Below are 25,846 nucleotides of genomic sequence, written 5' to 3' on the forward strand. Positions count from 1 at the left end.
CTGGAACACAGCTTAATCAAAATGCAGGAAATTTACTCACTACACAAGTACGGACATATTCTTTTCGGGGGAAGGGGAGGGGACAAATCTCCCACATCCCCAAGATAGTATTGTCAGCTCTGAGCACACTCTATGGTGGCGGAAAGGACCTTTCGTCCCCTGCAGTGACTTCAGTGAGATAACAAGTGTGAAACAGGGAGTACCTCTCATTTATTTATTTATTTCATTAATTGATAGTTTATCTGTTTAAATGAATGAGTTGACTGATGTAAGAGCTTTTACAGCTGCAACATGGGCTAATGGTAAATTCTGACTGTACAGATATGTAGAAATGTAAAGAATAACAGAATGCATCCATAAGTCAGTGCGCTCTACAGAGCACAAAGACCTTCTTCAGGAAATGCAGTATAAATAGTAAACAATGATATGGTGAGCATTGTGCTAGCCATGAACTGATTATTCTTTGAAAGGAGAAGGTAATGCCCAATTCATGTTAAATATAAAACAGAGTATAAAAGGATAAGATTATCGCAAATTATACCATGACCCCCCCAAAACGTGCACGCTGATTGGCCAGCGTGCCCGTTGTAAATCGAGTTATACTAATGGAAAAAGTTCCGGTCGCCTGGACTTTTTTCCATTAGTATAACTCGGTTTTTTAAAACACTGTCTCGCTATGTTAAATGGGTTTAACATAGCGAGACAGCTTTAAAATAAGCAACGGAGATCTCCGTTGCTTATTTTAAAGCTGTCTCGCTATGTTAAACCCATTTAACATAGTGAGACAGTGTTTAAAAGCAACGAGAAAGCAAGATCTCCGTTGCTTTTATGTTCGCTATGTTAAATGAGTTTAACATAGCGGGACAGTTAAAATAAGCACCGGACATCTCCGTTGCTTATTTTAAAACTGTCTCGCTATGTTAAACTCATTTAACATAGCGCTAAAAAAGCAACGGAGATCTTGCTTTCTCGTGCTTTTGCCAACTCTGATGTACTGCACAGGCGCGGTACATCAGAACTGCCGGATGCCAAACATCTGCGGAAGGGCAGCAAACAGGCATTATACTATGCCATTATTTAAGAAAAGTAATAGTTTCTTTTCTTAAATAATGTCATGGTATAATAGCAATAACCCACGCCTGGGTGTGGTAATGCTAAATTACCCACGGTTGGCTTTGTTTGGTCCCTCGGGCTTCACCTCGATCAAACCACGCCAACCGTGGGTAAATTTAGCATTACCCACACCCAGGCGTGGGTTATTGCTATAGTATATCAACAGATGTAGAAAGAAATAGTGCAGTAGGTTCTACAAATTAAAGATACGTTAAATCACAAAGTCATAGTGGTTATGGGTTCATTATTTACCAGTAAGCAAAATTGTATCATTTAATATTTACAAATAGTTATAGAACACATTTTACTATATTGATCAAGAGACATATTGCTATCATGATATTAGAACACATTCAACTCTGATTTCACAGTCCTATGCAGCAAAAAAAAAAAAAAAAAAACAATAGAGTTAACTTGGCGTATCTTACATGACTTATCTTTAAGCAGAATATCTCTGTCAAAGATAGATTATTTATGCCTCGCTGTGATTTCATTTCTGCCTGGTTATTATCACAACAATATTCCATAATGTTTTAATATGAATGTTGACACTTTCATGTGAATATACATAGTAGCTGTGAAGTTTAAATATCTTCATTTTCTCTCTCTCTCTCTCTCTCTCAGACTACCTTAATCTATGCTGTCCTTTGTCATCTGAACTACTCTTTTCCCAGACTGTACATTTTTTGCATTGTAGCTGGACACACACACACACACACGCACACGCACACACACGCGCACGCACCCTAAGCTTCTGTCTTGCTGGAATGGCTATGTTAACTTAAATTCCACACACAAGTGTAGAATGATTTGACAGATGTACTTCTGCAGTGTACGCATGCACGGTCCTGCTTAAAGGAGAAGATGCCACCACCACGTTAAGCTTTTTTTTTTTTTAATTAATTACTACTTTTTAACTCTGCTCCCCCTTAAAAAAGTGGCATCCAGTGCGGACCCACCTCTCTCACACACCCCCCCCCCAACTATGCTGGTGGATTCAAGTAAAAGTAACGCAAAAGTAATGCACATTTACATTACTAGTTACTAAAAACGTAACATATTACTATTATTGTGATACTATATTGAAACGTAATGCATAATATTACAAGTTAGTAAAAAATGTAATATTACAGTAATGCGTTACTCCCATCACTGATCATAAGAAGGCTAGACTAGTAAAGCTATGGAAAAAAAGTTTGTGGAGCAGTGTTGGCTGATTCACTACATCGCATGACTTTTTTAGATCACTGAATATTGCTTCAAACTGACTGCATCCACATTATTTGAGGCCAAGATCTTTTAATCCTCTGTAACGCAATAGAACTCGGGGAGGAGGAGGTTGGCTTCACATAGTTAGTGACTTTTCTGGAATTTTTTCAGAATTGAGAAAAAATACAGGTATGTAGTTATCTTTGTATGCAGGTGCTTCACTAGAATGTTAACAGTTAAGGAATACTTTATCTTCTTTCACTGACTATTTAAGATATCATCTGAATGATGTGACTGAAACTTCTGCAGGTAGATGGATATTTTGAGTGAAACACATGAGTTCCTGGGGAGCTGTCTGGATTCATTGTAAAACAAAGGGTTCCTGTTTAGGTCTTTATGGTCAGCTTCAGTGAATCCCCGGTACTCCCCCCCCCCCCCCCCACAAACACACACACACGTGTGTATATGTGTGTGTGTGTGTGTGTGTGTATATATATATATATATCTATAAACACACAATGACTTCTCATACCTAACTTGGAAAAGTATGCCAAATCTGAAGAAGTTATTTTGGAAGGATTTGACATTAAGTACATAAGATGATCAGCATGAAGGCAGATTAGATCAAGCCTGGAGCCTTTCTTATGGCTTCAGATAGTGTGGGGAATCTCCAGAAGCTTTGGGGATTAGTCACAGGCTAGAAACATTATCTCTGCATATAATTTTCCTGCAAACATAACCGTGAAGTCATACTCTGGCACAGTGTAAAAGCACAGTGGCTTGCTTCCACATTCATTCATTTGCTCATTCACTATATACTCACTTTATACTATTTAGGGTTTTGGAGTAGCCAATAAATATCCTGGCAAGCAGTAGATGAAAGTCGAATTAGCCAGTGTGCTACACTATGGCAGACTATTTCAGGCCATTCAGTCCTATACACATGCATACACTTGCACATATAGCCAGTTCACTTACTTGCATGAATATATGGGATGTGGGATTTGGGATTTAGGAGAAAAAGTGGAACCCCATGACAAAATGTCATGCAGACATGGAGGACCTTCAGGCTCTGGCAGAAGGCATCCCAGCCAGGAATGGAACTGGAAAACCTAGAGCTGTGATGCAACAGTACAATCTACTATACTATTGTACTGCCCCTTCCTGCCGCAGCATTCACTAAATATTCTGCACAATACTGTTGACAAAGTTAACAAAAAGGTCAATTACTTTTGGGATTAAAGTAACAGCAGCATGCAGTAAATATGAGAAAGGTCCTAATATATATTTATTTTCTGATACTTGCTTTATATCTTTTTCAGGATCAGAACGGAGCCAGTGCCTATCCTGACAAGTCCTCTTAAAAGCATGCAAATACATATTCATAGGTTTTCAAATGTAGTAAAGATCTTGTGTGCATAAAATATGTACAATGTACATGATTATACAAGTAAGTGACACACATTGCTCTCAACTGTCCCCAACATATTTTTGCCTGTCCCTCATGAAATTTTTGATTTTCTTGTAAATCAGGAAGGATTATACTCATTAACAAATAACAGATGTTAGAGTTTCTTTCTTATTGTTCAGAAAGCCCATGGTGATGCATAACATATTGTTCTATTATTTCACGTGAGTTAAAGTAATTCCTAAAATTGTCTCTGTTATTGGGCTTTTATGCTTGTATTATTTTTGCCTTGTCTAGAATTTATGAGCAAAGAAGTGGAGAGGTATGATGACGCATAGGTGATTTCCATTAAAGGGAAGGGGCAGTGTCATACCCAAAATACTGATATTCCAAGATCAAAATATAAAACATTTTGTATAGCAAGGAGCTCAACTTTTTATAACATTTTAAGTGCCAAGCTTTTAACATAGGCTTACAGGGAAACATGGGCAGGTTTGGCATAATTTATTTTTATTTATTGATTTTATGTATTTATCTTTGTTAACTAGAAAAATCCAAATAAGATAGATACCATTTTTCAGTGGAGGCCAGGGAAGAAAAGCTCCAATATTCACATACATAGGCAATGTATAGTGTATTTTAATTTTCCACATTGTATATAGTATTTTCATCTTGGTTACATATACATTTTTGACATACATAATTAGGTGTAACAGATGATTAATGATAACCTTGTATCATGCAATTTATGACTATAAGAAGAGGAGAAAATAAGAGAGTACTTGTGCATTTGTATAAGGTTGTAAGCAGTGTGAAGATAGGTAAAGGCTGCCAGCCTAGCCAGATAGAATTCTGTAGATAATTCTGTCATTTGTAAATATTAATGTAAGCCACAGGCTTGTTCTCTTAAATTTGAAAAGACTACATTGGATATTGAACTGCAAAAATGTAACAACAGTGCACTCTGCTGTAAGAAAGCTAAGTCAAGCATTTTATGACCGTCATTGATGTCAAAATTTGGAGCTGATATGTCTGGATGAAGAAATTCTGCCTATTGTGTTGAGGCCAGAGTTAATGGCTAAAATTTGCATGTATCATTTCTTTTATTGCTCTGGTTCCTGACCAGCTGCAAGATCAAAGGGGGTATTAACCTCTCAGAGTCTGTTAGCCTGGGAACCGGAAAGAAATGATGTGATCTGAAACGAGTCAGTGGTACTGTGTTATCAATTTAAGGACAGAAAGAATCAGAGCATTTGTCTTGAGAACATCCAACTCAGCACTGCCTGTGTCTATATGTAAGTAGGATCTTAGACTTTAGTGTTTCTCTTAGATATAGCTAGGAAATAGGAAGATTAGACTAGTTTGTATTTTTGTGATGTTAGAACTTTTATACTGTATTATTTTAAACATTTCTCTGTGATCTCTGAACTCTTGACTAATACTGTGTAGTAAGAAATATTGTCTTGTGTTTTTATTTATTAATACATATTTTTAAACCTTTCCACTCTGGCTGTTTTGTGTAGAGATAATTTAAGCTCTAGAGCACATTTCATATATATATATATATATATATATATATATATATGTATATATATATATATATATATATATATATAGTGATACTGAACCAAGTCACTCCAAATAAGCTTTGCTGTTCAGTCACGCTTACTATTTGGATAATAATATTGCACAGTAATAATTGGACACCCTTTAATAAGGGCCTTTGAGTAGCTGATAAATATAAGCTGGGTGTTGGCAGTGATTTCTACCATATAGTCTGGGTAAAAGGGGCACAGCTGGAGAACCTGTGCCAGCCTTCCCCAGGAGTGTTTGTGTGGTTGTATATAACTCTTATCTCAAAGTGTGTGTGTGTCAGCTACTTGGGCAGGGACATGAAACACTGGTTAGACAGAGAGGGTGCTGGAGGTTTTAGCTTGCCCACTAGGCTGAGATCTGGACCCTATAGCTGTGCCAGTGGGGAGTTATCTTGGAGACCTGGAGAGAAAGGGAGAAACCAGCCCCAAACTGACTGTGATCTCTGTGTGCTCTTAAGGGAAAATGTACTTTACTGTGTGTGTATTTATTATCCTTTCCTTGTATGGATGCCCCTGGCTGGTGTTAGTGGTGAGGATTGAGGCTCCTTGATTGCTGGGTCAGTGCATAGGCATCACATATTAATTGTTTGGAAGTGGTGAGATATCCACACTGCATATTAATTGGTTAGCAAATACTAATTGGCTTGTAGTGGTGTGGGTAGAGTGAATTCCTGTAGATTGTGTACAGTGATCACTGAAGGTGTTTTGTACACTAAATCAGCCACTCAGTGAATACTCAGAGTTCAGATCACAATTGTTTTATTTCTTTTGTTAGCTTAGTTAGTCAGGGAGACCAGGCAGAATGTCAGCAGACGAGTACGGAAAGCTGACAAGGAGCCAGCTCGCTGAGATGTGTCAGGTTAGGGGACTGGTGCATGGAAACCTGACTAAGGCAGACATGTTTGCAGCTTTGGTCACAGCTGCATCAGGAAACAGCAACCAAGAGGACAATCAGACTGGCGGTGGAGATCTACCACAGTCAGAGAATGGACAAGCTCAACCTTTCTGCAGATGACTTAAAAATCCATCTGGAGCTAAAGAGACTTGAGTTGGAGGCCAGGCATTTGGAGCTAGAAGCAGCTGAGAGATAGGCATCTAGAGAGTGAGGAGAAGGAGAAACTGCAACGTTTGCAAGTTGAGGAGAATGAGAGACTGCTATGCCTGGAAGCTGAGGAAAAGGAGAGGCAGAGGCAGCATGAGAAGGAGATGCTGACTCTTTGCCAGAGTCATGGAGGTAATGGGGAAGGGAGTAACTGGACCCCAGAAGCACAAAAGGTTAGTACATTTCTTACGCACTTTAAAGAGGGGGATAATTTTGATAGTTTCATTCATATGTTTGAAAGGGTATGTAAACAGTATGATGTTGAGCAAAGGCTTTGGGTACTGTTCCTAAGCACCTTACTCCATGGTAAAGCTGTAACTGTGCTGTCTAAACTTGCTGATTGTGAATATTTTGATTATACTGCTGTTAAAAATCACTTGTTAGAATGTTTTAAGCTAACACCTGAAATGTATAGGAAAAAGTTTTGTGAGCATAGACGCAAGGCAGATGAAAGTGTGTGTGAAAATGTTGCTGAATTGAACACTTATTTTCGTAGGTGGGTGAGTGGATGTCAGGTCACCACTTTTGAAGGGCTGGCAGACCTTTTGGTGAGGGAACAAGCCCTTAGCACTTTGCCTGAGGACATGAGGATCTGGTTAGCTGATAGATAATGTGCTACTTCAAATGAGTTGGTGAAGAAGGGAGACCTATACCTAGCAAGCAGGGCATCCCTGCACAGGAAGAGGACCCCCAGTACTGCTCGTGGGTCTAAAGGGAACCCATGGTGGGCAGCACAGACTGCCCCAACAGAATCTGCCAGTAGCAGGGGAAGCCACTAGTCCAGGTATACATCCAGGACCTAGGGTTAAATGTTTTGAATGCAACCAGTGGGGCCATGTGGCATACAGATGTCCACGGAGGCAAGATAGGGAACAAAACGTGAGAGAGCCAGTAAGTTGGGAAAACAAAATGCCAATAGTAGGTTGTCTTGAGACAACAAGGGTACCAAACTACCATCCTGTAGATGTCCTGATAGGGAAGGATTTGCATGAGGCAGTGTCATGTGCTTATACAGTTAAACGCAGTCAGGTTAGGAGACAAGCATGTGGGTCTTGTAGCCTGGAGGAGACCCAGACAAGCTGCATACTTGCAGCCAGGACTGGTGAGGTGGTTACTTCAGGGAGGGAGCTACTCTGTAGCATTGAAACTGAAGGTGAGCCACAGCTGCTTGTGGGTACTGATGTTCCCTTGGACAGAGGGACTGCAAAGATAGAGGTGAGTAGTAGTACCCAGGTTAACAGTGAGGCACCACTGTCAGAGGATGCCAGACTTCCTGTGGAAGGGGAGCTGGGAAGGGTTACAAAGAGAGAGCTGAGACAGTCTCAGCTCTCAGACACTACATTACAAGGCCTGAGGCAGGTTGCTAGTGAGGCGCCTGATTCTCAAGGGGAAGGGGGAATCTGTATACTGGGACAAAGGGTTACTGTATAGAGAGTGGGCCCATGAAGGAGGGCTAGAAGGTGAGAGGGTACAGCAGTTGGTAGTGTCTAGAGCCTACCATCTGGCGCTTCTAGCCATAGCCCATGATATTCCACTTGCAGGTCATATGGGCATACAATGTAAAAGAGATGTATTATGCAGAACTTCTATTGGCCTGGAATTTCCAGAGATGTTACAGGGTACTGCAGGACCTGTGAGCAGTGCCAAAAGGTAGGCAAGGCAGGAGACAAGGTGAAAGCTCCTTTGATGCCTTTGCCTGTGATTGAGGAGCCATTTCAGAGGGTAGCTGTGGATATTGTGGGGCCTCTGAGTACCCCAAGTTCCACAGGGAAAAAGTATATCCTAGTGGTAGTGAATTATGGTACACGATACCCTGAGGCAGTGGCTCTGTCCTCCATTGAGGCAGAAAAGGTGGCAAATGCTTTGTTAGAGTTTCTCAGCAGGGTAGGTTTCCCAAAAGAAATACTGACTGACAGAGGTGCCAGTTTCATGTCAGACCCACTGGCTTGTCAGTGGAAGTACTGTGGGGTGAAGCACCTGAAGACTACCCTCTACCATCCCCAGACTAATGGTCATGTTGAGAGGTTAAACTCTACAACCAAGTCCATGCTACGAGCATTTGCAGACCAGTGTAAGAGGGAGTGGGACAAATATTTGCCCCATCTGTTGTTTGCTTACAGAGAGGTTCCCCAGGAATCCAAAGGTTTTTCACTCTTTGAGTTGCTGTATGGGCATGGGGTGAGGGGACCTCTAGATTTAATTTGTGGTGAATGGGAAGGTGAGTGTGAATCTCACAAGGAGTCCATTGTGGCATATGTCCTAAACCTCAGGACAAGGCTCAGGGAACTCATGGGTTTGGCCCAGGAAAACCTGGCAGAAGCCCAGCAGCAGAAAAAGGTCCGGTATGACAGGAATGCTCAAGCTAGAGAGTATGCTGTAGGGCAGCAGGTAACGGTTCTCATTCCTGTCAGACCCAACAACTGCAAGCAGCTTGGGAGGGACCCTACAAGGTAGTAAGAAAGGTAAGTGATGTTAACTACATGATAGAACTGTTAGGCAGAGGGCAGGGGCACAAATTGTACCATGTTAACATGATGAAACCTTACCATGATAGGGAGCCCATGTGCTGAGCATTTGCAGTGGATTGCAGGAGGAGTCTGAGGGAGATCTTGTGACTGATCTCCTCAGTGAGGCTCAGACTGACACCTCAGTAGAAGGGTAGCAATGTCCCAGCAGCTGTCTCCTACCCAGGTTCGAGAAATCCAAGCAGTGTTACAGTAGTTTGGAGGCATGTTCACTGGGAAACTAGGGTGCACCCACCTGGTGCAGCACCAAGGACCCCAAAGGCCTATTAGGCAGGCCCCTTGTAGGGTGCCTGAGAGAGTCAAACAGACTCTGAGGGAGGAGATATAGGAGATGTTGGAACTAGGGGTGATTCAAGAGTCCAACAGTCCCTGGGCCTCCCCAGTGGTGTTGGTGCCAAAGAAGAATGGCAGCACCAGATTATGTGTGGACCACAGGAAATTAAATAGTCACACAGAATCAGATGCTTACAGTATGCGTAGGAAAGATGAGGCGCTAGAGCAGCTGGGTGGGGCTAAGCATCTTACAAATATTGATCTTACCAAGGGTTACTGGAAGGTGCCTTTGACTCCCGGTGCTAGAGAGAAGTCAGCCTTTGTGACTCCTTTTGGCTTGTATGAGTTCAAAAAGATGCCCTTTGGGATGCAAAGTGCCCCAGCAACTTTCCAGAGGCTGGTAGATCATATCCGAGCAGGAGGGTTTGCCCTTGCTTACCTAGATGATATTGCTATCTACAACCATTCCTGGCAAGAGCACGTTCAGCATGTCAGGGAGGTGCTGGGCAGACTACAGAGGGCAGGGTTGACCATTAAACTGAACAGATGTCAGGTGGGTATGGCAGAGGTCTCCTATATGAGACATAGAGTGGGGAGTGGTAAGATCAGGCCAGAACCTGTCAAAGTGGAAGCCATTCAGGCATGGCCTGCACCTGTTACCAAAACGCAGGTTGGCATTCTTAGGGACAGCAGGGTACTACAGAAAGTTTGCCCACAGTTATAGTACCATAGCTGCTCCCCTCACAGACCTGACAAGGACGAACAGGCCAGATAAGGTAGTGTGGACCACAGCATGTGAGCAGGCATTCCAGAAGATTAAAGAAGCTTTAGGAGGACCCCCTATGTTAGCCAGTCCAGATTACAGCCAAGAATTTTGTTGTGCAGGTGGATGGGGGTGGGGGCTGTACTTAGCCAGATTTATTCAGAGGGAGAAGAGCACCCAGTGATTTATCTCAGTCTTAGGCTCCAACCCAGGGAGAAATGCTATGCAGCTGTAGAAAAGGAATGTCTAGCCATAGTGTGGGCACTGCAGAAACTTCATCCTTATCTGTATGGAAGAAAATTCATGGTAGTGACAGATCACATCCCCCTAACATGGTTAAACAAAGCCAGCCAGCAAAATCCCAAGTGGCTAAGATGGAGCACAGGGGTGCTAGCATATATGTTAGTGCAGCACAGCAGTGGGATTAGCAGTGCCAACGCAGATGGGCTTTCAAGACAGGGAATGGGGTAAGGTAGACTCAGATAGATCTGACCCTCTCAAGCAACGTTTCTCAAGGGTCACTTGAAAACCTAGCTTGAGTTCTCCGAGGGGGAGATGTGTGAAGATAGGTAAAGGCTGCCAGCCTAGCCAGATAGAATTTTGTAGATAATTATGTCATTTGTAAATATTAATGTAAGCCACAGGCTTGTTCTCTTAAATGTGAAAAGACTGCATTGGATATTGAACTGCAAAAATGTAACAACAGTGCACTCTGCTGTAAGAAAACTAAGTCAGGCATTTTATGACTGTATTTGATGTCAAAATTTGGAGCCAGTATGTCTGGATGAAAGAATTCTGCTTATTGTTTTGAGGCCAGAGTTAATGGGTAGAATTTGCATGTATAATTTCTTTTATTGCTATGGTTTCTGACCAGCTACAAAATCAAAGGGGCTATTAACCTGTCAGAGTATGTTAGCCTGGGAACCAGAAAGAAATGATGTAATCTGAAATGAATCAGTGGTACTGTTATTAATTTAAGGACAGAAAGAATCAGAGCATTTGTCCTGAGAACATCCAACTCAGCACTGCCTGTGTCTTTATATAATAAGGATCTTAGACTTTCGTGTTTCTCTTAGATATAGCTAGAAAATAGGAAGATTAGAGTAGTTTGTTTTTCTGTGAAGTTAGAACTTTTCTACTGTATTATTTTAAACATTTCTCTCTGATCTCTGAACTCTTGACTAGCACTGTGTAGCAAGAAATATTGTCTTGTGTTTTTATTATTTATTATTAAATATTTGAAACCTTTCCACTGTGGCTGTGTTGTGTAAAGATATTTTAAGCTCTAAAGTACATTGCAAATATATAGTGATACTGTACCAAGTCACTCCAAATAAACTTTGCTGTTCAGTCACACTTACCATTTGGATAATAATATTGCAGAGTAATAATTGGACACCCTTTAATAAGGGCCTTTGAGTAGCTGATAAATATTAACTGGGTGGTGGCAGTGATTTTTACCGTAAAGTGTGGGTAAAAAGGGCACAGCTGGAGAACCTGTACCAGCCTTCCCCAGGAGTATCTGTGTGGTTGTATATAACTCTTATCTCAAATTGTGTGTGTGTGTCAGCTACTTGGGCAGGGACACGAAGCACTGGTTGGAAAGAGAGGGTGCTGAAGGTTTTAGTTTGCCCACTAGGCTGAGATCTGGACCCTATAGCTGTGCCAGTGGGGAGCCTTATTGATGACCTGGAGAGAAAGGGAGAAACCAGCCCCAGACTGATTGTAATCTCTGTATGCTTTTAAGGGAAATTGTATTTTACTGTGTGTGTATTTTTTATCCTTTCCCTATATGGACACCCTTCACTGGTGTTAGTGGTGAGGATTGAGGCTCCTTGATTGCTGGGCCAGTACACGGGCATCACAAGTAGTCAGAAATACAAAGAAAAACAAGGGGAGACAAAGATTGACATTTGGTTGAAATTAGTAAGAAGCTGTATGATGAGAGAGAGTGAGAATTAAGTAGAAGTAGATAGTTAGGAAATATAATCAGTCCAATGTTTACAGTTGTAGATAGAATGGGACGTGTCTTAATCACCATATGGGAATTTAGTACAGAGCAGCTATCATTTTGTGAGAGGTATTGCAACTTGTATTTTCCTTAGAATCGGAAATTATCCAGGTATAATGGTTAAGGTTGTCATCTCATAGACACAAGCTACAGGTCTTGATTTTAGCATCAGGATTTTGGCTAAGTTTAAAATGGCCCTTTAGGGCAACTAACCTAGTATTTACCTATGAACCTGTCATCTGTCTGTGTTTTTACACTGTATGCCAAGTACAATATACTTAACTAGGAATTTAATTGAAGTGTATGGAGCACCATGATTATACTCTGAAATTTGGAAAAAAGATCAGCTAATCAAAGCTTACCAATTTTAGGCACAGCTTGGGTGAAAATATTTTCACAGTTGATGCAAAAAATGTAGAATGTTATTAGGATAAGTACAGAGATTAAGAAAATGTAAGGAGTATGCAGTTAATATAAAATAGGGTATGTATCACATCATACATGTAAGAGTCAATCAAAATTACTAGTATTTGCATTATGTAAAATATAATTCATAAGTCAGTTGGAAAGCAAATAGGAGTAAAGCAAGGTTTGAAAGAGGAAGAAGGAATGTCATAGAGGTTATTTGACATAGACATTAGAGAAGCAGGTACACTGGGCTTGTTTTAAAGTGTACATTTTAAGTTCTACTCTGAATTTTGGTGGTGTTTACTTTCTTTAGTTTTGTGGGAGAGATTGCTAAAGTAAATCAGCAGTGGGAAACAGACATGTTTAGTACAATGGAGGTTAGCTTTTGGAATTGTGATAGTGCAAGCTGTTTTTTGTCAGTAGTGGCTTAGGTTACAAGAAGAATTTTTTCATGGAGTTTGTCTGACATAGGTGAAAAACATTTTGAAATGTAATAGTTTAAAGTGCAGATATCCTTTATGGATTTTTTTTCATCTGAGTGATTGTTCTGAAATCTTCTGCAGAGTACAGAAAAAACACCTACCCGCTATTACATCAGCAGAAGTTGGGGCCAGATGACATGGTTTCCAGACGTAATCGGACAGCTGTTCAGCATATAGAAAATACAAACAACTATATTAAACTTAATAAGTAACCAAAATAAGAAATGCATATTCTGGCATCAGAAAACCCACATTACATAATGAGATCATACAAAAAGCAAAAAGAAATGGCAGAGAGAAACCTTTGCACATGATCTTTAAGAAGCTTTGCCTTATATTTTGAAACCTTTTGAATCTGAACTGTGTGTGCCAATGCCATTGTTTTTTTTAATTTCTCTGATGGATATGTTTAATTATATTTTCGTTTGATATAAGTATTGTGGGAGTATTTTTGCCCTGTTTTCATACATATGCATGCAAGTTATGGGTTTATGTACACAGTTTCATGCTCAACTTCACTAAAGGATACTCTTCGGATCATCAGCGGCTTTTGAAGAGCTTGAACTCTTCACACTTATCATCAAACATTGTTTTCTTTTTTGAAGTAAGTTAACCTGTTAGAAGACTTTAAAAGATTCTTCAGTTTTGTGTTTCTCCAGACCCTAACGATCAGTAGTCTTTATGAGTCCTCTTTTTCATTAAGTATGCAAGACTTCAGGAAGAAATGGCTCTTTCAAAATTCTTGGGTGATTTTTTTCTATAGTAGATGCATTGCTTCAAGCTTTAGTTAGAAAACAACTCCGCTTGGTAGTGCATGCTGTATGTCACCCTCTTTTTTCTCCTCTTACTAACGTATTTATTTACTGCTTGATATCAAGGTGGGTGGACTGGATAAGCAGCCTTTTTTAGTCTAAAAGGGGCTGTAAATGAAGCTTGAAAACAATATAAACAAGTGAAAAAGCAGTTACCAAGATGCCATCAGTTGAAAACATAGCTATAGACTTTAAGGTAGATACAGGTCAGTATTATAAGTAAAGTAGATGCCAGCTATGTATTATAAGAAGCAGAAACATAATATGGCAACATGAATGATTTAGGATGCTATGCACTAAAAATGCTGAAAACATGAGGTGTACCAAGTTCCCTTATTACTATGTGATGGCCTTGGATTTTCCAGTTGGTGGAAGAAAACGGAGGTGACTTTTTTTTTTAATTTGAAAACAAGTGCATATAAGAGAAAAAAGTTTTTGAAAGGGAAATAAGTCAGGGTTTATTAAATGCAGCTATATTAATTTGCCATGTAAGACATGTTGCATATCTTTTGTACATTTCCTTATGCAGTGCATCCTACGTCTTAGTTCCATCCCTTCCTTCATATTTTACCTTTTATTTATTTGTTTAATTTTTCTTCTGTTTATTCCTATCTGTGATTCTTTTGATTTACTCATTCCCTTTTATTTGCAACTGTAAAAATCCTTACTGTTCTAATTCATATTATATTGTTTTTCTTTGGTCATCTCAGTTTGCCATATTATTTTCCATTTACTTGCTTTCACTGTCTCCATTTTACCTTTTTCTTTCTGTGTAGGCCGTAACCATGGTGACGTGCTACTTCGTGAGAGTCATAGTGTGTCCATCTCTCTATGTCATCTTCATTTTTTGCTGAGAGTTTTTAGCATCTTGTTGGCTTAAATAAACAATGCCATTGTTTTTTTTTTTTTTTTTTCATTATTGATGGTGCTACACAGGAATATTAGTAGCTGTGATAAGATTTGCAATGCAAGTCTTGGCCCAAATTTGCTGTTTCTGTTTCCATACTTAATACAGATTTATTTTCTTCACAGGAGATGTTAAGCCTTGAATACTGTATTGGTATTATCGGTGGCAAACCTAAGCAGTCCTACTACTTTGTTGGATTTCAAGGTTTGTATTCAACACAGTATACTATGGTTCAGCACTGTATTTTGGTAAACTTACATAATTCTGTGTAAACGGATATTTGCAAGTTTAATATACATTTTAAAGTGACATTCCAGTATTCTGCATTATATTATTATGCTTTCTAATCTAGTTACTTAATCTTTCATTTGTTCTTGTAGGCCTGGGATAGATGCAAACTAGCTGCATTAAAACTTGCAGGTTAGCAATGTCACCTGTAGCTGCAGTATCATTTAAGGTGCTGTGTCAAGTTGCAATTATAAGGAATAGTAAAATTAGAGCAAGACTCCATTTTGGGAGCAACTGCAGCAAATCCTATCCATCTTATCTGCTATTGTCAAGCTGCTGATATATCAACAGCATCAGTAAAGCATCTGATGAAAGTTTGTTGTGATTAAGGGGAAAAAAGATATATATATATATACATATATGTATATATATACATATATATATATATATATATATATATATATATATATATATATATATATATAATATTATACACCCATGCACACACTATTAAAGTGTTAAAATAGCATGTATATTATTTCCTTGGCAACAGCACTGACTTCCCCATTTTAAGTTCTTGAAGACCCATGCTTCTTTGAACAGCTTGATTTATTTTGTGTTGGCTATCTTAAGTGTTTTTTTTAACACATTTTCATTTGCTTTTCAGTTTGTGTAGTTGTAGATTATAATAAAATAAAAAGCAACTCTTTCTCTCTGTCAGTGGTTTGTAATCTGATGCATTCATCATATGCACACTGCTGAATGTAATTGTGTGTTTGTAGAAGTAATTTCACTACCAAAAATTAAATGACAAGCTAGCTACTTCATAAGAATTTTGCTTCCACATGCACATTTGATTATGCAAAATGTAATCTGGCCTATGAAAACCTGAGCTTCATTCAGTGCATAGCAACCTCACACCGTATTACTTGCCTTTCTAAGCTATTCTGCATAGAAATTGGATTGTAAGCAGTGTAATAATAAGGTGTTGTTGAATTACTTGTCTTCTGTTTTGTCCTTGTAGATGACAGCTTGATTTACATGGACCCTCATTACTGCCAGTCTTTTGTAGATGTCAGCATAAAGGAGTTCCCTCTTGAGGTATTATAGATTTATAAAGAGCTGACACAGTTTTTTTCCTAAAACAAGTTAAATGGTTCTTTAATAGTATTAATAACACATCCTAAATTTTCTTTGTCTCAGGAACCTTTTTTTTTTTTTTTACCAGAATCATGGCTTGATTAGAAAAAACATTCTCGCAACCTGTTGGCAAATAATTCTGTGGTAAAAGAAAAGCACATGATTCATCAATATGTTGCTTAAAGTGTATGCTGCATACTTCATCTGCTACTAGCAGATAAATGCATTCAATTTTGAATGATGATAATCTGATTTTAATAACAAAATGTAAAATGTATGATTGTGTGCCCATGATTGTTTTTATAGATGATGAGCTTAAGTCTGTGATGTTGTTTTGCACATTTTAAACTTTGTACTTTGCAGTATAAAGATAAGCATGTATTTTATAAAAAAGATTTTAACAGGTTTGTACAAATTTATCAAGTGTAGCTAGGTACTTGCTCTTCCCTAGTGTAAGGTAGTAAAGGTGTGACACTGATGAAACAGCTGTTCTTCATTTCCCCTCTGCGGGTCACTCCCTTAATCATACAAGAATATGGTGCTGTGCGTCTCCTTGGGTACAAAATGTTGTTGATGCAGACAGACTCTTTCTGTCAAGTCCCGTAGAAGTTCAGCATTAGAGATATGAATACAGAGGCAAAGTGACTTACCTGTCCTCTGCTTGTCTGGTTAGCTAAACATCTAATATTAATTATAAACTTGAGTGTCCAGTATGCTGCTAATCAGTTTTGTGGTTGGCTGCAGCTCAGTTGCACTGGCATTATGATAAAACTGCAGGCATTTATAACAGAGTTTACTGCAGCACTGAGGCTGCAGAGTTAATGCAGAATGAAACTTGTATTGTCATTTATTGGGCTTCTTATGGGTAACATTATTCATATTAAAATCTTGTATTGTGAGCCAGCCCAGGGGCTATTAAAATGAGGTATACTCCACTGTGATCTCCAGTACAATGCAATTGAATTATTTACTTGTGAGTTAGAGCTTCAGCTTCCTTAATTAATTGTACTGCATTCATTTTGCCAACATTCTTTTAACTTGTACATTTCATTTTAAGTATGTAAATCTGAAAATAGGCAAAAAGCATATTAACCACTTTAGACCTGTTTGTACTAGTTCCTAAACAAGGATATGTTCACTAGATTCAAAAACATTGTTCTCTGACATGCATTTTAATATTTTATGTAAATGGAAGAAAAAGAAACCATGAATTATTTATCCTGAGCAAGTGCTTACCTGCAGAACACCAGACATATAGCCAAATTCTTGTTGTGTATTTAGTATACTGGATGTCTCAAAATGTAGTGTGTCACTTAAAAATATTTACAGATTTCATAAGTCATCAGTTCATCATTAAGCAAATCTGTATCACAAATGAAGATATCTTAGCACAAGTAAGTACACCAGGCATATGCCTATTTCACCCTTTTGGTGGGAATCCTCAGTGCTGCTTGGTTTAATACCCTTCTATAATGCAGATAGAGTTCATAGAAAATGGTCCTTGGTAGTGCCTTGGAAAAGGGTTAATACCAGCAACTGTACAACAGAAAAATGCTTCTTCAGCTTTTTTATGAGAATCAGTACTCCATTGTGGTTTCTTTCATGGGCATATTAGCACCATAGAAAAGTTTTATTAATATTATTTAAAAATTAAATAACAAAGAAAAAGTGAAGCCCAGTTCAATGTATTTGACTAAAAGGTGGTCGCAGAGGGTAATAGATGCACAGCAAATTATGGACTAGTTCAGCTTAAACCAGAAACAGAATAATTTCACTTTGCATTCACCAAAGGTTAAAGCATTAAGCATAAGGTTGCAATCAGCAGTATGATGTCAGCTCAAAAAATAATCTAGTAGTGAAAGCACCAAATAGTAATGCAGTCAGAGCATGTAACTTTCCTTCCACAAAACACTAATCATGGGGACAGCTACTTCAGTACATAAAAAAAAAAAAAAAAAAACTGTGCCTCAACCCCATTTGGGCTAATTAATAAAAATTATTATTATTGAGTCTTGAGAATAGCTTTACTAGTGCTTTGAATATAGCGCACTTAGTGCCCTTCAGAAGTAATTCATTTAGAGTGCTTAGATACTCATGGGAGACGCCTGAGTTAAGGCGAAGTACAATAATGTAGGATCCTGTTCATTCTGTCCATTTGATCTGATTTACAGGTACTTGAGCAACTTGTGGGATCTGACACAGCAAAATTAGTGCTTCAGCTTCAAACTCTTAAGAGTTTTTTCCCCACAGTGCCCTAGTGTGTGGGGATACATCAGATCTTATTGTGATCAAATGTGGATTTTGTATTCAGAGAAAGCTAAATGCACTTCACTGTATTTTACTATTTAAATTTATACATTGTCAGTCTTCTGTGACCGTTTCCACTATTAGACCTCTGTAATCCCTATTTTTATATTAGTGAAGCCCTTCCTTCTAAGGAAGGTTTCTTCTTTTCCCTTTCTCTGTGCTTTGTGATTCCCACAGTCATTGATGCTAAATTCTTACCTAAAAAAAGTTAAGTTATATTGGCTGTTTGTTAGTGGGTAGTTTGGATTTGCACTAGTTGCCATTGTTGTTGTTGAACATTTTGTTCTCTCATTTTGTATGTATGTGTATGTGTATGTGTGTGTGTGTGTGTGAGTGTGTGCTTAACAATCTGATGTTGTCAGTCTTCATTTAATCCTTGACCTGTGGGTTCAGTTCCAAATATCGGAACTGAATTGGCCATTACTACAACCCATGAGAATCAAAAACTCTCTAGTTTAATTCTTAACCAGAATGCTCCTTTCCAAATTACCTCAGATCTCATTTGCCACTTCCTGTGGCAGACACATCACCAAGTTGCACTTGAGGTAAGTGTTATTTCTCTGTTGCATTTTACATTTTTGGATTGTCATAAGGTTATTTTATTTCTCTGTATATATTTTTTTTATCTTTCCTTGTACAACCTACCCTTTTTTCTCCAATAACTTTACGTCTCTTCTCCGTCCTTCCCTTATACACTTCAGTGTAGTCTGCAGTACCATTGTTGGTAGTCCTTATTTCTTTCCCCTTTTCTTCTAGTTAGAAAAAAAAAAAAGTTCTGCTTTTCATCATTCCTCCTGCACTCACTGTAGTCTTTCCAACCATTTCTGGTAGCCTTTTGTACTCTCTGTACTACTTTCTACCAATGTTGCTCACCTCTTTCTGTTTGTCTACTTATTGGATTTAAGTTGGCTGTATGTATTTGTGTGTCTATGTATGTGTGTGTGTGTGTGTGTGTGTGTGTGTGTGTGTGTGTGTATGTGTGTATGTGAGACTCAGTTGTTCAAATTATGGCTGACAAAGGTAAAGCCACCTTCGGTTTTAAGAAATGGCAGGAGTGCGGCCATAAAATGCCCAGTCCTGATGTGCACTCTCTTTTTGTTTATTGCCTGGGCCCAGTGTAATTGCAAGAGAATTGTTCAATTTTTCATGCTTTTAGTCACCGGGCCCTTGTAGAAAGGAAGAATAAATTATTATTAAAGGGAATGATAAAAATCTTCCTTTGAGGAGGCCTTATCTGGTCTTTCTGGCAAAAGCAAAACGGATGATATTATGTTGTCCCTATCCCGCCGTTATTCATGCTGGTTGGGGTTCGGAGCTGATCCTTGGCTCGACTTGGCTGCATACTAAAGCTCAAGAGCTTCCACTCGCTTGAGGCTAGACCCTATCCCAACATGCCTAGCGAGAGTTACTCAGATCTCGTTTGCTGCTTGAAGCTACGGGATTGCTTTGCAACTGCCTCAGGCTAAGTTGTGTTTTTTCTACTTAATTTTGTTAATCTTTTTGACATTGTATCAATAGTTCTTCTTTATAGTTCTACTTTATAGTTAGGAAATTTTTTAAGTGTCTCTGTGCCCCTTTGCCTATCGCCTTTTTGCTGTTTGTTGTTGAGGCCGTCGTTTTCCCTTCCAGGCCTACTATTCCTTTTAGTTAGTCCCTAATGAATCCGTTTTAGTTGAAGGATTTGTTTTTTGGCTTTAATTTCAGCCCGTTTCAGTTAGAGGGCTTCCCCTTCCTCCTTTTTACTCCTCTTCCACAGGAGTTTGGCATTTAAGTTAGAGGCACTCCTCGGTCTGAGGAGCTGTCGTTTAATTTAGAGACTCTCCTCTCCCTTCCTTTTCCTAAAAACAAAAAAAAAAAAAACTTGCCTTTTCTTTTTTTCTTCTGCATTTAGGGCTGTTGACTATTGTGCTTTTGTCTTTTGATTGTCAGACATTTCTAAGGAGTCTTCTAAAGAATCCAAACCTTCTGTATTCAAAAAATGTGACTTGTACACACAAAAAATGTCTTTGACTAATGGTCATACAAGTTGCGTGTACTGTCTTGGAGCCATTCACCTGCAGGACTCTTGTTCCATATGTCATGGGTTTAGTTCTAGGGTCCTGCAGGAGCGGAAGAATAAGTTAATTGTGTGAGGGTTACTCAAGAGGCCTTTTGAGGCATCAGTAGAAGGGAATCGGGCAGGTAAATCTAATAAGCCTTCCAAAGAAGCGACTTCTTCGGCTCCGGCCACAGAACCATCGAAGAGACAGAACAAAGTTCATCGGATCCAAAGTCTGTCAGGTCTGACGAGACACAAGTTCCTTTGGTTCCTTCAGTGTCTTCAGAACTGACTAGGAGCCAAAAAGGAAACCTGTGTCCATCTTTGGAACTGGTGCATTCTGTACCACAGTCTCCACTTCTCCATTCTGTGACAGGTAGTCACCATTCATCCACCCATTCCTCTCAATCATCCAGGAGTCTTTCGGATGATGATGTGGAGAGGGTGGTGAAGAGGTTACTTAGGACACTGGCCTTGGCAAAAACTTTATTGAGCCAAGACTATATGGACATGGAGCTGACTGCCCAACCTACTTTGTCTATTCCTCCCTTGACTCACTTGAGTTCGGAGAAGGAGTGCATGGAAGTTATTGTGGTGGAACTGTTGGATCCAAAAACCACTGGCCTTTCGGTTCCAACATCTGCTCTGATCTCGTCGATACCACCATCTATCAAGGGATCTGGGAGCTGACACTCCCTCATCGAATCTAGGGAGGAGAGCGGGATCGGGCCCTTGTTTGATCCTACTCTCCTTCTTGGGGCTTCAGTGCAGGTGAGTTCGGCGCCCACATCAGCCTCGGAGCCATCACCCTTGGTGCATGGGAGGTCTCCTCTCTGAGACCGGGATGGTGGTGCCTTTGAGGTGATGAAGAGTGTGCTGGCCCTCCAGACCACTCCAACCTTGGCTCCAGCTGCTCCGTCCCCTTCGGGGCCAGTGTCTACCTCCACACCACCCCTCCATCCAAAGCATAGGGAATCAGTGCCCCAGGATGCCCCCTTGGGTGACCCACCCTTCCCAAACCTTCCCAGAGTACCCTCTGAGGAGGTCCCTTGTAAGAGGACTTGTAAGAGGAAGCATTTGAACTCCCCTGAGTCCCTCACATCAGACACAGACTTGGAGGACTCAGAAGGGTCCCCACGGTCCCCCTCTGAGGATGTCTCTTTTTCAGACATCCTGGAAATCCTCAAACAGAGGGGTGGCTGGAAACCCCTTTCCCCTTCTGAAGATGAGTCTTTGTACCTGGAGGCATTTGGTTCCTGACCCTCCACCTCTTGGGTGTCTCCGCCTTTCAAAAAGCTGTTAGGTGTAGTCAATCAAAATGGCTGGAGCTCTCCAGACTCTATGGAACCGATTCTGAGGAGGCCCAATAAGTTTATTACAGTGCCAGAGGATAAACATTTCCTGACTGAAGGTGTTCCAGTTGATGCTATGGTGTTTGCGGCAGCCACAAAAGAAGGAATTAGCAGAAACTTCCTCTTCTGTCCATCCGCCAAACAAGGGGTCCCATATGACGGACAGATATGGGAAGCGTATGTTTTCTTCAGCGGCCTTTACCCTTAGGTCACTGAATTATTTGTCCCATTGTACTCATCTCCAGAGGGATCATCTCAAAGAGCTGGGAAATACTCTGCAGGATCCTTCAGCTGCGGGAGCTTCAGACAAGGCTGCTTCCCAGCTTGTGACCTTATCTTCTATAGTTAGCCCCTACATGTGGCTTATCTCCTACACAGCCGATGGAGCATGCAGGGCAGCAGGTACCGGAATTGCCTTACAGAGACATTCCTGGATGCGTCTTTGTGAGTTCGTGGAGCCCTTCAAGTCCTCCTCTACCAACGCCCCATTTGATGGCTTGTCATTTTTAGGGCCCAAGGTAAAAGAGACTCTTACCAGATGCGAGCAAGAAGGCAAAACTCTCTCTGCCATGGGAGTACATTTCTCTGTGCCTACTAGACCTTATCCCAAAGGACAAAATGGCAGAAAAATGTGGTTCCAAAAATCCCAGGGTGCTTCGTCTGATGCACGTGTTGATTTTTTCCCCTAGGGACAGAGGGGGAAATAATAATGGAAGATGCCACCCTCGTGGCAGAGGGGGTCCGCAGTATCAGGGCAACAGAGATACGTTTTCTGGTAGGCCCTTCCAGTGCTCCTAAAAAGAGGCCCACCTGTCCACCTCTGGTGGTAGTTGGGGGGAGATTATCACTGTACGCAGAAGCCTGGCAAAGTATTACAAAAGATGCATGGGTATAGTCAATTATATCCAGGGGATACAGCATTCCTTTCTGTCTGTCACCCCTTCCCAAAAAACAAACATCAATCCCAGATGTGCCACCCAATCTAAGGGAACAAGCAAACCTAGAAGTTCAAAGGTTGCTAGAAAAATGAGTCATCCAAGGAGTCCCCGCCGACCAAATTGGATCCGGAATTTACTCAAGCTTCTTTTTAGTACCAAAGAAAACAGGGGACTGGAGGCCCATTTTGGATCTCAGCAGACTGAACAAGTCTGTCAAGAGAACAAAGTTCCAGATGGTGACACTGCAGTCCATACTTCCTTTTCTGGGAAAGGACAATTGGATGTGCTCCATCAATCTCCAGGATGTGTACTACCATATCAAAATGGACAGACGATCCTGGAGATATCTACACTTCCGGCTGGGAGCCAGTCATTATCACTTCAGAGCTCTGCCCTTTGGTCTCACTACAGCATCCAGAGTGTTCACCAAATGCATGGCAGTAGTTATGGCTCACCTGAGGCGTGTAGGATTTTGGGTGTTTCCATATCTAGATGACTGGCTCCTTACCGGCACCACCAAGCATCGACTAACGAAGGAAAGGGACACCACAATTCATCTCTGCGCAGAGCTAGGCGTCATTATAAACTATGAAAAATCTGCCTTGTTGCCCTGTCGACATATTACGTTTATAGTAGCAGACTTAAATACAAAAGACATAATAGCAAAATTGCCTCAGGAGAGAGTGTCAGTCATACGACATCAGGTTTCAGTTTTGATCAGGAGAAGGAAGATACAAGCAAGATTTGTTCTCAAAGTGCTAGGATCGATGGTGGCGGCAATAACACTAGTTCCCTTGGCACGCTTCCATATGAGGAGATTACAGTGGTTTCTCTTTGCTCAATGGTCCATGCAGGATCTACCCATATCACACGAAATTCTCATCACGGAGACCTGCAAGAAGGATCTACAATGGTGGTTTCAGTCTACACAGGTAACGATAGGCAGGCCGTTTGTCCTACCCCAACCGGTAGCCACAGTTACCACGGATGCTTCCCAGATAGGGTGAGGGGGCATCATCTGGGACAGATTGTTCAAGGAACTTGGCAGCAACATGAGTACCACTTGCACATCAATGTCCTAGAGATGAAAGCGGTGTTACTGACACTGCAAGCACTCCAGAGCTCTCTTCCTATGGAGATGATTGCAATTCAAACAGACAACATGTCTGTAGTGTGGTACATTTGCAAACAGGGGGAACCAGATCTTACTCCTTGTGTCGAGAGGCTCTAAGAGTATGGCAATGGGCAATGTCTTTTCAATGGTTTCTGATTGCAATGCACATTCCAGGGAAATACAACGTGATAGTGGACAAGCTAAGCAAGGCAATTCTGATGCCACACGAGTGGTCCCTGAAGCAGGAAATTGCGAACCAAATTTTTTGCAAGTGAGGCCAGCCTTGCTGTGACCTTTTTGCCATGTCCATCAATACCAGATGCGCAACTATTTTGCCCTAGTCCCACCCCGGACAGTCACCCAGGGATGCAGTTGTTCACGATTGCCCCCCAAGGACTTCTTTATGCCTTTCTCCCGTTTCCACTAATACCCAAACTTCTTCAGAAAGCAAAATCATTGGGTTGCAAATTAATCCTCATTGCCCCTTACTGGCCTCATATGGCCCCATCTGCAGGAGGAGCCTTGGATCCTGGACCCAGTTCCAGATCTTCTGGTTTATCAATCAGGTACGCTCCATCCTTCTATTCAGACCCTCAAGCTGACAGCTTGGTTTCTCCACTTTCCGTCTTAGCCAGGCTTCCTGACATTTCCACAGCAGTTCGACACATTTTGATTTCTTCGCATAACTCTACAACAAGAAAGCTTTATGCTAGCAAATGGAAGAGGTTCTCTTGGGCTGTCAAAAATCATATTGATCCTTTTACAGCACCCATTTCGAAGGTCCTTGAATGTCTAGCTGAAACTTTTAACCAAGGGGCAGCTGCAGACACTATCGGAGTTCAGCTGGCTGCCATTTCTAATTATCATGTTGGAGGAATGGGTTCCAACATTATGTCCCACAGATTATGTAAAGCCTTCCTAAAATGTACTATCCTGTTAAGACCCCCAATAAGAGAACCACCTCCTCCTTGGGATCTAAATTTAGTTCTAGCTGCCTTGATTCTCCTTCCTTTTGAACCAGCTGCTACTTGTTCTCTGAATTTCTTGACTTGGAAAACAATCTTAACAACTATTACCTCAGTTAGGAGGGTATCAGAATTACAAGCTCTTTCCGTTTGTCCCCATTATTTAATTTTTCATAACAACAGAGTTTCTCTCAAAACCAATCCTTCCTTCCTACCAAATTGCTCTGAGTCAAATTTAATCAATAGAACTACCTGTATTCTTCCCTAATCATGGCAACAAGGCAATTGGATGTTCATAGGCAGTTATGTTTTTACTTGCACAGTACAAAAGAATTCAGGAAATCTGATCAATCATTTATATCTTTCTCAGAAAACAGAAAGGGAACTTCAGTCCCAAAAGTAACATTATCGAAATGGATTACAGACACTATCACTTATGCTTATACCTCACAGTGTAAACAACTACCAGGTAAAATTCAAGGCATTCAACCAGAGCATTGTCTACCTCTACTGCATTTCAAGCCAGACTGCCTTTAGACTCAATTTGTGCGGCAGCCACTTGGGTTAATCCTCATATCTTCATCACGCATTACAAAGTAGATATGGCCTCCCAGAACAGGGCATCCTTTGGTTCCACTGTTCTGAAGAGTTTATTCCTTTGAGCACCCGAGAGAGAAGGTGCTGGGAACGCTGTCCCAAACAGCAAGAATGAAGGTGAGATAGGGGCAACATAACATAAAGAAGTTATGTACTCACCATAATGTTCCATGTTTATGTTCCATGATCTCGCCTTCTTTCTTGCATCCCACTCTTCTTCCCCCTTCCTGGAGGATCAAGAGGAATTATCTAGTATTTGGCCATATGTGTCCTGATTCCCTTCTTGCCTCATGAGTTTCATATAGGCTTAGGATCTATTACTGTTGCCTTGTTAAGATATATAGGCGTGTTTGTATGTATGTGTGTATGTATGTATATGTATATATGTATATATATATATATATATATATATATATATATATATATATATATATTCATATTTAGTCTAGTGTTCTGGGTTATCACAAACGAGATATGGGTAACTCTTTGCTAGGCAGTGGAAGTTCTCCAGCTTTAGTATGTGGCCGAGTTGGAGCCGAGGATCAGCTCCGAACCCCAA

General features: G+C 40.4%; 1 protein-coding gene across 5 annotated transcripts in view; it reads left to right on the top strand.

The window, feature by feature from the left end:
- ATG4C (autophagy related 4C cysteine peptidase) overlaps positions 1 to 25,846 on the top strand; it is a 1,631,044-nt gene that overhangs the window by 1,430,851 nt on the left and 174,347 nt on the right. For 4 of the 5 annotated variants that reach the window (XM_044085548.1, XM_044085549.1, XM_044085547.1 and 1 more), the window contains 2 exons: positions 14,734 to 14,812; positions 15,861 to 15,937. In XM_044085548.1, coding sequence (XP_043941483.1) covers positions 14,734 to 14,812; positions 15,861 to 15,937 — 156 coding nt within the window. Of the gene's footprint in view, positions 1 to 14,733; positions 14,813 to 15,860; positions 15,938 to 16,064; positions 16,121 to 25,846 lie in introns of all 5 variants that reach the window. The other variant, XM_044085551.1, reaches the window with a different exon arrangement.

Source organism: Protopterus annectens, chromosome 10.part0, assembly GCF_019279795.1.
Source record: "Protopterus annectens isolate FY-2018-M chromosome 10.part0, PAN1.0, whole genome shotgun sequence".
NCBI lineage: Eukaryota > Metazoa > Chordata > Ceratodontiformes > Protopteridae > Protopterus > Protopterus annectens.